The 12067-nt window shown below is 38.2% G+C and overlaps 1 protein-coding gene across 1 annotated transcript; it reads left to right on the forward strand.

Moving 5' to 3' along the window:
• Nucleotides 1–656: 656 nt before the first annotated feature.
• On the forward strand, nt 657–10716 carry wu:fa19b12 (uncharacterized protein LOC560551 homolog). Its single transcript, XM_039750705.1, has 2 exons — nt 657–1125; nt 8228–10716. Exons 1-2 carry the CDS (start codon nt 799–801, stop codon nt 8393–8395), a joined length of 495 nt encoding a protein of 164 aa, XP_039606639.1. The 5' UTR covers nt 657–798; the 3' UTR covers nt 8396–10716.
• Nucleotides 10717–12067: the final 1351 nt, after the last annotated feature.

Here is a 12067-nt window from a genome sequence, read left to right on the forward strand (position 1 = left end):
AAGATGTAGAAGACCGGAAGATATGTAAAAAGATGATCTGCTGTGGCGAACCCTAACAGGAGCAGCCGAAAGAAAAAGAAGATTATTATGTGTAGATTGTTGAGCAAAAATAGAAAATGTAACCATTTAAAATTAAATCTACAACATAAAGTGTACAGAAAGTGAAGGCGTGTGAATGCTTTCTGAATGCACTATGTATACTGTTATACTGATCCTCAGATTTCTTCTTTGATATAATGATGTTAATGTGGTTCATGCGCAGAGTTTACATGTTCTCCACACATTTTGCGTTTCCACCCACAGTGCAAAGACATAAGGATTAGATGAATAGGTTGTTGTTTATCTGGCATATGTTCACCGTGCTATGGACTGCTTGCTGAGAAATGCTCCAGCTTTCCCATTTGCCTGCCTTGGATAAGTGAGTAAAGACAATGGAATGTTCTGAAGTTTTTCAGGTAATGAGAGACGTTTCTGTGTGAAGTAGTTCTACTCACTAATGACGCAGGAGAGTAACGACGTGTTACACTTTAATTAGCAAATGCAACTAAGACGTTCACTCATCTGTCCACGAAACAATACTGGCACATCCGACTCATAAACGTCTCTTATATTGTAGTAGACCTACAGGCCGTAAGGGGGCGCTCTGACAATAATTTATTTTTCCCCCCTAAAGTTTGTCTTTCCTTTGCAAACTGTATTCCTTTTTGCGCAAATCCGGCGGGGGGAGTATTCGAATATACTGTGTACGGAAGCCTGTTGTTTGTCGGCTTTACTTTTTTTTCCAGAAAGCGTGCATCCATGAGCAAAAGAAGAGCCGAGACAATTCGTTGTGAAGTTCCGCTGAAAAGACGCTTGCGGTCACTGTCTTCTCCTGTATGTGTAAAAGACCGCAGCAGAGCCGTGGAAAACGTGGTGTCAATTGGGGGGAGGCGGTGCACCATTAAGAGGCAACGCAGCTTAGACGAAGATGACGGTGACTGGAGGACGAATTCTGTCTCATGTAGGAAGAGAAAGGAAGAGGAACAGCTGAGAACAGAGGAGCCCAATGCAGTTACTCTGGCCGACGCCGTGAAAAGTGAGATTGTGTTTAAAGCGGTAAATGAGGAAACGCTTCAAAATGACAAGGTACCTCACCGTCTATATTACTCGTCGGCAATATGTAGGCAAAGCGAAGAAGAGCACGTGAAACAATCGACAAATGAGTCAGTCAGGCAAACGCAGACAAATTCTACTTGAAGAAGAAAACGTGATGTTATTAATAGAGGCTAGATTTTTGAAATACAGAATTTTAAGAAAATAGCCTCGATGTTTGCTAAATGACTTCGTGCCTGCTAATTGTTTTAATGCATTTACTGAAACGTTGGCAATACGTCTTTACGGCCGCCTCCATGTGTTAATTATTACTTGTGACATTTCAGTGATGCTACATTTTAGTTTAAATCAAATAAGAATTTCTGCTTTTTAATTAAATCCTTGCATGGTGCCTATCAAGTTCAAGCCCATTTTTTCCCTGTTCAGTATGAGTTTAAAGTTGATTTGTTGAAGGCTTTGCTTTTCAAAGACATCAGCTTACAGTTTGAATCATTAACTTTGACTTTTGTTCATCCGTCAGGTTTTCTGGTAAGGTAGTCCCTGTAATGGTGAGTGGTGATGTGCGAACCCCACAGAGTTCGCTCAGACGTGAGCCTGGGAAAATCGGGTAAATATTCGGGAATTTCATCGAATACAATTGTAGAAGGAGGAACTGAACCAGTTTCGACCGAATTATAATGGTGTACTTGTCGTAAGTATCCCAGAGTGCTAGGAAAGTGTAGGCCAACTGTGCTGCACTGATTAATGTGGCCATAAATGTGATCTGTGCTGTGAGGCAGTAGTGCCACTGTACTGCCATACCTCAAACAAGAACAGATGCAGAAGGTTAGAATACAGTACCACAAACCCAAAATAATGAAAACGGCCACAAACAAATAAGTAAATAAAGTATAGATGCTTGTGTACCCAGAGTTCTAGTCTTGGGTACAGACAAGCTGTTTGAAGTGGCTGCTCTGGGCACATGTTTCTGTGCAGATTTTTCCTACTTTTTCCTTCCATCAAGAAGAAAGAAACTCTTTGTAAATTGTAATAAATGTTTTCATTATTATTTCAGAAGGCATCCAGTGTTTTCTGACAAGGGCTTGTTTTGACTAGTAGCTAGTACATGGCTAATTGTGCATGCAAATTAGCCACATGGCACTGCCCTTCCTGAAGTTTTATATATCTGGGGGCAGTACTCATAATATTTTCATGGTCTGCAAAAATTATTTTTTTAAAAATTCTGTTAAACTCATGCAGGGTGGAAAGTCCACTGAAGTATTGATACAGTCCTGACATCTTGTATACAAACAAATACAGCTTCTAGTTAACTTAATCTGGAGTATGGGATTGACGTGTTCCTAGAAAAAGAGTGCAAATCTATGCAATTGCTAGGTATCAAATCCAGATCATTGGAGCCATGTAGCTTGGTTTAGCATGGTATTTCAATAATAAAAGTGCTTCCAGTCTTTTTCTATTTGGAGTGATCTACATGAGAACTAAATGGTTTAACGCCTGGGGCATTTACAAAAAAAATCATATTGATTTGCTTTTTTTTTCCCCCCATTCAAGGGTTATCTAGAGCCAGTGTAATATTTCAGCATTATAGGGTGTGAAACCAACCATGCTTGAGATGATAGCCTAGTAGGTAGAACGATAACATACTGTTGAACATACTGCTGTGCATGCATATGCTTAATAAGGACCAATATACACAAGACCTGGTGTAAAACGGAAGGACAGGATATATGACAGCTTTTGGGGAGTCAGCCAAGAGATCCTGATTAACTACTGAATAACAACAGGAGAAATTAGTAGGCCTGTGATGCACTGTAGTACCACCCTCCTTAAAGTAAATGAACAAGTAGGAAAGTCAGAGATGTGAAGTGCATTGTCAGCTCTTCTTGGCATCTGCTAGTTGCTTGACAACATCCTGTAATAAAGTGGCAGCTTTATTCATCTGAGCCGAGCTAGAGGTGTAGCTGGAGTGACACCAGTTGTCTTCTTTTTCACAAACATCATCACTGTGTCACGCCAGATTATTATTATCAGGACGGTATTATCTGCTTTCATCCTATAAAATTTCCTTACACTGTGGTTGAACTGGGAAACATCAAAGCGCATTTTGCACCAACATATGGTTTCCAAATATAATTGGAGCAGTCAACTGCACACACATTGCTATTTCAACAACACTGGACAAGTTACATAAGCCAGGGAGGAATCGCCAAAAGAATTAGCTGGCTGTTTTAATTTGGGAAAATGGTTCAAGGGATTATAGAGTAAGTAGGCAAGAATCAGAGAGAAAAGGTCCGATATTTTAGTAAAATTTACTTATTCAATTATAGCAACATTCAAATACTTATTCAATTATAGCAACATTCAAATACATATAATGCAGAGACAATAGACATACAAAAACAAAATTATGCTTACAGTAATATCAAAAGACCCAGAGCCATCATCCTAGACCAGTAGACTGAGGGAGCCCACTTGTCAGTCTCGTCAGAGGATCAACTCGTGAGCCTAGTCAAATACCGGGCGGTGTGCACGTTGCCCACGGTTGAGCTTCCAAAGAAACTGAGGGCAGAACCTTCCCTTATATACTAATTGAGTGTCCTTGCCAAAAAGCGGCTTACGTGCAAGCAGTGTATACAGAAGTGATCAGTTTCAGTACACACCCTTCCACGGGACAAAGTGTTGTTTTACCTCTACTTGGCCTTGACCGAGACGGTGCCTAGTACCAGAAGACACACAATAATAAGCGTTGCGTGCAATGAAGCCCCTCAAAGTGAAAAACAACTACTTACATAGCCTTGGCTGTATCTTTAGAACATTCCTGGCTGTTTTCGAAAAACAAATCCTTGCAGCTGGTTTTGCACTGAAGCGACCAACACCCATCTGCACTCTTTATTCCCTCCTCCCGTCATAGAGAAAATTACCTTCCATTACACTGGCATTGCATCATCTATAGCAGAAGAGCCTATAAAAACTGCAACTCCACACAGTCACAGGTGCTTTTTCCAACTAGTGCAAACAAGCAGTCCTTTTAAGGATATTGAGTTGCCTTATAGAGCCATGTAAAGAGCAGATAATCGGTCCATTGTGGTACTCAGCACCGATGCCACACAATAAAGGCGCCTACAGAGAATGAATTTACTTATGTAAATTGAAAGCATTTCCACTCTATAAATGTGCTGCCCTGTAGTGCACAGAAAGTGTTGCATGTAGTGTGCTGCATAATTTGGCACACAATTGTGGCTTGCTCACACCTAAAGAGATGCGGTGTGATGAACCAGACTCTGACCCACCAAATGATCAGCCAAATTGGGCAGCGTTACAACTCCTTTGAATGTAATTAGCAGAATGTAAAAACAGGTAATCAGATGCTTTTTTTTTTCCCAACCAATTAATTTAATTTGTGGTCGATATCATATAGTACAGCCCTTATATTCCTTAGTTTATTGGCCACATCTCAACACCATCATTGGTGGGCTGTGAGTCACTTTTCACATTGACTTTGATATACAGTATGTCTACTTATTATTTATTTCGTGCACTGTGCGACTTTCTGAACTTGAACTTTTGAGTGTCTCAGTCACGCTGTAGTACTCCAACTACCTTTTGTTGCTTATACCACTGCTTAAGCCAATAAATAGCACATTTACCTTGCCTCCACTTCACATTCGAGTGCTTTTGCCATTGTCTTTTAACAAAACACTTAAAAGAAGGAGCTATTTATATTGATTTGCATATTCAAATATGTGAAATTCTGGGAGGAGTCAGGGTGGGGCTGTAGGCACGTGTACATGTGTAATTTTCACGTTCATTGAGATTTATAAAGGGGAGGTGTGTGGAACTTGGCATACGCACAATTTTATGCATCTGGACATTTTTGTGTTAATGCACATTTTCAGTTTTGTCCATAGGCTATGTTTTAGTGTGAATTCTACGCATGGCGTTATACATGAGCAACCTGTCTGTCCATACTTCTGTCCACATGAAACAGTTTGGCTCCTGGTGGAATGATTTTGTTGAAATTTGGCACAGTTCATTTTCAGAGAAATTTCTTTGGACAATGCAGTCTTCTTTGAGATATGCTAATTACAACACACTGTACAGATTTTTGAAATTTCAAAATTTTCCATTTTTCTTATACTTATTCAACAACCACTCCTGATGGCAAAACAGTGAAACATCTGCAGTTGCATGCACTGAACCAAGGCATGGGATGGGGAGGGATTTGATGACAGATGTGTATGTGTTAGATGTGTATGTATTTATTCAATTTGATAATAATGATATTTAATGTGGTGAAAAGGATTATTCATTATTGTACGAGGTATGCAACATCCCTTACTGTACTAGTATGCAGGAGTAGGATTCGTTATATGCTAATAGTCTGACTTCTGTCTCCACCCCATCCCATGCTTCTCTCTGCAGCCGAGTGGCATCTTTTGCGAAGCCTATTAGGGGCATAATGTTTAAAGTCCATGTAAGCAAAAGATAAAAGCAACTTATATTTTTATGAAAGATTGCTCTGTGACACTTTATACAGTGACTAAACATGTACTCAGTATTTCCAATCTCAAAACAACCTCACAACTGTATTATGTACAGATTATAATGATTCAGTATTTCTCTGGCACTGTAAATTGTCAGTAAAATGTCACAATGATCCACTGTATATCATCTTTGGATGTAGACAACAATTGCAGCTAGACGCCAGCATAGACTTCAGTTTTCCATTAGGTACTTATTTGGAAAGTTTTATGCTTAAGAAACTTGAACAGCAGTTATCCACAGACCCTACACATCCAACTACTAACAATATCACATGAATCGTCTCAGCATTTGAGTTGGAATCTGCCATGACAGCAATTTATTGTTAAAGGTATTAGAAAAATATTTCTAATACTAATATATTTAATTATATTTCTGTTCTCACTATTATATTTATATATTGCTCAATATTTAAAAAAATATATGATAAAAACTAATTGTCATTTTAAACTATTGGATAAAAAGACTAGAAAATTTTAACCTTCAAACCAACTAACCAAGTCTCCAGATGCACCTGAATGTTACACCATGCTTACACTTTCTTACTTGTTATTCAGTGAAGCAGTTGAGAGTGTGTAGATACAGGTTATCCGGTAAGTATTCACAGCGTATCACTTTTTCACATTTTGTTATGTTACAGCCTTATTCCAAAATGGATTAAATTCATTTTTTTCCTCAGAATTCTACACACAACACCCCATAATGACAATGTGAAAAAAGTTTACTTGAGGTTTTTACAAATTTATTAAAAATAAAAAAACTGAGAAATCACATGTACATAAGTATTCACAGCCTTTGCCATGAAGCTCAAAATTGAGCTCAGGTGCATCCTGTTTCCCCTGATCATCTTTGAGATGTTTCTCAGCTTAATTGGAGTCCACCTGTGGTAACTTCAGTTTATTGGACATGATTTGGAAAGGCACACACCTGTCTATATAAGGTCCCACATTTGACAGTTCATGTCAGAGCACAAACCAAGCATGAAGTCAAAGTATTGTCTGTAGACCTCCGAGACAGGATTGTCTCCAGGCACAAATCTGGGGAAGGTTACATTAAAAGTTCTTCTGCTTTGAAGGTCCCAATTAGCACAGTGGCCTCCATCATCTGTAAGTGGAAAAAGTTCAAAACCACCGGGACTCTTCCTAGAGCTGGCCGGCCATCTAAACTGAGCGATCGGGGGAGAAGGGACTTTGTCAGGGAGGTGACCAAGAACCCGATGGTCACTCTGTCAGAGCTCCAGAGGTCCTCTCTGGAGAGAGGAGAACCTTCCAGAAAGACAACCATCTGCAGCAATCCACCAATCAGGCCTGTATGGTAGAGTGGCCAGACGGAAGCCACTAATTAGTAAAAGTCACATGGCAGCCCGCTTGGAGTTTGCCAAAAGGCACCTGAATGACTCTCAGACCATGAGAAACAAAATTCTCTGGTCTGATGAGACAAAGATTCAGCTCTTTGGTGTGAATGCCAGGCGTCACATTTGGAGGAAACCAGGCAATGTTCATCACCAGACCAATACCATCCCTCCAGTGAAGCATGGTGGTGGCAGCATCATGCTGTGGGGATGTTTTTCAGCGGCAGGAACTGGGAGACTAGTCAGGATAAAGGGAAAGATGACTGCAGCAATGTACAGAGATATCCTGGATGAAAACCTGCTCCAGAGTGCTCTTGACCTCAGACTGGGTTGATGGTTCATCTTTCAGCAGGACAATGACCCTAAGCGCACAGCCAAGATATCAAAGGAGTGGCTTCAGGACAACTCTGTGAATGTCCTTGAGTGGCCCTGCCAGAGCCCAGACTTGAATCCGATTGAACATCTCTGGAGAGATCTTAAAATGGCTGTGCACCGACGCTTCCCATTCAACCTGATGGAGCTTGAGAGGTGCTGCAAAGAGGAATGGGCGAAACTGGCCAAGGATAGGTGTACCAAGCTTGTGGCATCATATTCAAAAAGACTTGAGGCTGTAATTGATGCCAAAGGTGCATCGACAAAGTATTGAGCAAAGGCTGTGAATACTTATGTACGTGTGATTTCTCAGTTTTTTTATTTTTAATAAATTTTAATAAACTTTTTTCATTTTGTCATTCTGGGGTGTTGTGTGTAGAATTCTGAGGGAAAAAAAATGAATTAAATCTATTTTGGAATGTAACTGTAACATAACAAAATGTGGAAAAAGTGATGCGCTGTGAATACTTTCCAGATGCACTGTATATTTGTACTCGGCTTAGGTTAGATTTGATAATTAATGAGGCCATCAAGCATATGTTTTGTTTAAAGTAATATACAGTATGTTTTTCTGAATTACTGTATTTGCATTGCTGTTATGCAGATAGTTTCTATAAAGTGCTGAGGTAAACAAGGTCTTTTTATATTAAGTGTTGATATCATTATAATATTATAAAACACACTGTCATCTTTATATTTTTATTGTTCCTGATATATGCAAAAATAGTTTAGAAATGTTGATTCTAAAACATGTAGGAATGATAATGATCCAACAATGTGTTAATATATTTTGTATTTTCAAAAGAATACGTTTCATACTGGAAGATTACAGTGTTAGTTTAATATTAATCTTTATTCTTTTATTTATAGGTAATTTCAGAAGAGGAAGATCTCGAATGTTTTAATACATTTCAGTACTGGAGAGCTCCACTGCCCGAATTAGATTTGTCTGAGCTTCAGGATTTAGATTCTGATAAAATAACTTGTAAAACAACAATGAAATATGAAGAATGTACAGATGTTGATATGGAAACCTGAAGGAAAGTGTGGATCTTTAAAGATTTGTTTGATTCTACAGCGTGTTTGAGAAGCATAATGCTGGCAAAAAGTTTGCCGTCCTGGCTTCAAGAGTTGGTAATACAATGAAGTTTAGCTATGTGGCTGACAAAAGAGGGTTTGGATGGTGTAACATCTGAGGTTCGTAACACTGGACAAGAAGGAATAATTTTTTGTGTAGGACTTAAGAAAATTTTTTTTATGCTATTGCAGTTTTACATTATTATGGACTATATTTTTTTTACTTGCTGGAATAAAAAAGCATAAAGAATACACCACGTATTTATTAATATAAAGGGAGGATTTTTCTTAAGATTTATGTTCAGTGTACTGCAGACATAGAACTAATGTTGGATGTTACCGCTTAATCAGCATACTGTATGTTTTTCCAATTTTTTGTATTTGTGTTTTTAAATAAATCCTTCTAGTTTAAAGATTGTCATTTATTTTTTTAGTTTATTCATAGGCACTTTGTGACATGGTGAGCAGTTTTGAAGTTGATAGATTTTTCTCTTATTATAAACATCCTTGTAAACAAGGATAATAATTTTATCTGATGGAAAATCATAACTGATACTGCATTCAACATTTTCTATACTTTTTCTTTGTTCTGTCCTTTAAAAATCAAAGAAAATATTTGTTTTAATAAAGAAAAGTATTATTAGAGACTTGAAAAATGATAAAAGTTAAATGTTGCTGTCATCTGATAAAACCTTTTGATTTTGTCATAATAGCCACATGTCAAATCAATTCTCTTCATATTGCCAAAAAAAGTTGTGTCTGCTTACTATTGATCAATGTCATCAAATTTAGACAGCCTCCTACTTACTCTTGGAACCCTCACCTCGCTTATTCTAATCTGTAAAAATAATCAAACTATTTTGTACACCATTAATTTACCATTTAAACTGCTTTTAAGGAGTGTCAGGAAAAGTGAAATAATCCTGATACCTGCTTAAAAAAGGAAAACTAAGGACTAAAAGTTATGTTTAAACACCGTTCATTTGATGTTATGACTAAAAAGATGCATTTAGAAACTATTTTTAGGAAATTAATAACCAGCTTTACACTTTTATGGCATAAAGATGATTAACCTTTGAGCTCATTCTTTCTGCAGCTGTTCTTGCTACTTTAAGGATTTACACACCTAGTGCCTCTTCATTTTTGCAGTTTGAGCACTTCTTCTTGCATAAATAATTTTGTTCATATAGTGTAATCTGTAAGGTCTGCCTTTTTGCAGATTCTTCATGTACTGTATGATATTTATTAGAGTAAGTATTAATGACAGAATTAAATCTCAGTAAAATTATTTGGTACTGGAATTTAGGCAAGGCACAAAAAAAAATCACCCTCACTGCTCTCCTTAAGTGGTGAGGTTGGAGAGCTTTGGGAGAATCTCGGCTTCTTGGGCCCCACCATTCAAACCTTCCTAATATGGGAAGTCTGCACCTACATTCTGATCAGAATAGGTTGTTACTTCTGAGACAAATAAAGAAGTCTGGCGAGTTACTGTAGCAGTGGCCCTTTTACAGGTCTGTTATTGAAATTATTTGGACCTTCCCCATGAGCGTGTTGTGTGGTCAATAAAAATGAGCACCAGCAGTAGCTACTGAGAACAGTATATGCAGTGCTTCTGAAACCATATAAGGACTGTGAACTTGTTCTCTTTATGGGTGAAACATAAAGCAGTAATGGTTTTGTGTAAACTGTTTAATCCTGTCCCTCTTCTATTTACTACAGTGTGTCTGGCTTAGCTCTATTAAAAATAGTTTACACGCTTAATAATATCTACATACAAGCTAGAAAACACAACTTGGTCTTGATTTTAAGTCTTCTGTACTAATTTGTTTTATTGTGGGGGTCTATGAGCTGTTAAAGAATAATGATTACTATTATTCTAACTTTTTTGTTTAGTGTTTTATTTGTATAAACTTAAATCAAACCAACTTTTTAGAACTGTTAAAATATTATAATAAAGTAATTATAATAGAAATAAATCTGGTGTGGATGAATTCATTGATGAATTTGATCAGATTACTTCACACACGTGCTCTTGGGAGATAACTTTAAGTCTCACGGGCACTGCCTTTTCTCTTCCTCCCTCAGCAGAAGCGGTGATTGACTGTTGCAACACCAGTGACATCACTACCAGTTCCCAAATTCCTGAACCCTCCATTTCTTGTCCTCTCAAGTGAAAACCGGCTCTCATGCATTCTTGCAGCCAGTCATATGGAGACTTGGGTCTGAAAGCACAATTCATTGTTATTGTTTTTTGTCAGTCTGCCATTTATACAGGATTTACACAGTGCCCCGACTCTTTATCTGTTTTTGTGATTTATTGTTACACGAAAAAAGTACTAAAAAAAGTATTTGTACCCACCCCTACCTGCAGATTTCCTTGGTTATTACTGATTTTTGACACTGTACATTTTCAGGTCTTACACTAAAGTCCAATATTTGACAAAAGGCTACCTGAATGAACAGATACCACCGTGATTTTTTTTCTATGCCTTTGTCATTTATTGAGTTTGCCCAGCTGCCCTATAGTGAATATTAGACATTAGTTGTAAACTTGAAAATGTTCAATTGTAATGACAAAGGAAGTAAGGAGGAGGGCAAGCCCTTTGACACTTTTACATCCAACAATAAGCAAGTAAGAGTGTTCAAATTTTGCAAAATACAATAAGCTAAAGCTATTGCCCTGAGTATACTGCTTATTCAGCGGTGCTGTGTGTAAAGACTTTACCAACTGTAAATTACATATTGTATATCGAGGATGTTATCGTTATTTTAAGCCATTCCTCTGTAACTTGTGCTATATGGTTAGGGTCGTTGTCATGCTGGACTGAAAATCTTTTCCCAAGGTGGAAATTTCTTTCATACTGTATCAGATTTTCTTACAGGATTTCCCTGTCTCTTCCTGTATTCATTGTATCCTCTGCCATCACAAGCCTTCCAGTGCCTGCTGCAGGGAATGTTCCCCATTGCATGATGCTGAACTTGTCATACTTTGGGTGGTGTATTTTTGATGATGTGCTGTGTTTGTTTTATGGAAGACATGGCGTTTAGCGTCATGGCCCAAAAGCTAAATTTTAGTCTCCTCAGGCCATAGAACCCTCTTCCAGCTGATTTTAGAGCCTCCAAACTCAAGCTGAGGTATTATGTGCCTTTGTTCACTTCGCCACTCTCCCATAAACCTGAGACCAGTGAAGCACCACTGTAACAGTTGTTTTCTGCACAGTTTCCCCAGTCTCAGCCACTTTAGCTTGTGAATCCTTCAGAGGTCTCTTAGTGGCCTCCCTTGCTAGTCTACTTCTTGTGTGATCATTCCGCTTTCATGGACAGCCTGTTCTAGGCACGTTTACTGCTGTGCCACACTCTTTCCGTTTCCTACAGGTTGACTTTCCTAGTCTCCAAGGGATATTCAGTGACACAGATATTTTCTTGTCTCCATGCCCTGACTTTTGCTTTTTAATCACCTTTTGATAGAGGCGATTCAGTGTTCCTTTGTCTTCATTGTTTAGGTTAGGCCACCATACTGACTCATCACAAGTTGGACCTTCCAGATAAGGTGCCTTTGAATTGTAGACTGGTGATTTCCATTGAACATTTTCTATGACTTCAAAAACCAAATGGCTGTACCAGCGATGATTG

This window comes from Polypterus senegalus, chromosome 4, assembly GCF_016835505.1.
Source record: "Polypterus senegalus isolate Bchr_013 chromosome 4, ASM1683550v1, whole genome shotgun sequence".
Taxonomy (NCBI): domain Eukaryota; kingdom Metazoa; phylum Chordata; class Cladistia; order Polypteriformes; family Polypteridae; genus Polypterus; species Polypterus senegalus.

What these genes read in the sequence shown, in the direction of transcription:
- wu:fa19b12 (XM_039750705.1), top strand. Translation starts at nt 799, where the DNA reads ATGAGCAAAAGAAGAGCCGAGACAATTCGTTGTGAAGTTCCGCTGAAA. An exon ending in AAACGCTTCAAAATGACAAG is followed by an intron (nt 1,126 to 8,227) that starts GTACCTCACCGT and finishes TTTTATTTATAG; the next exon opens with GTAATTTCAGAAGAGGAAGA.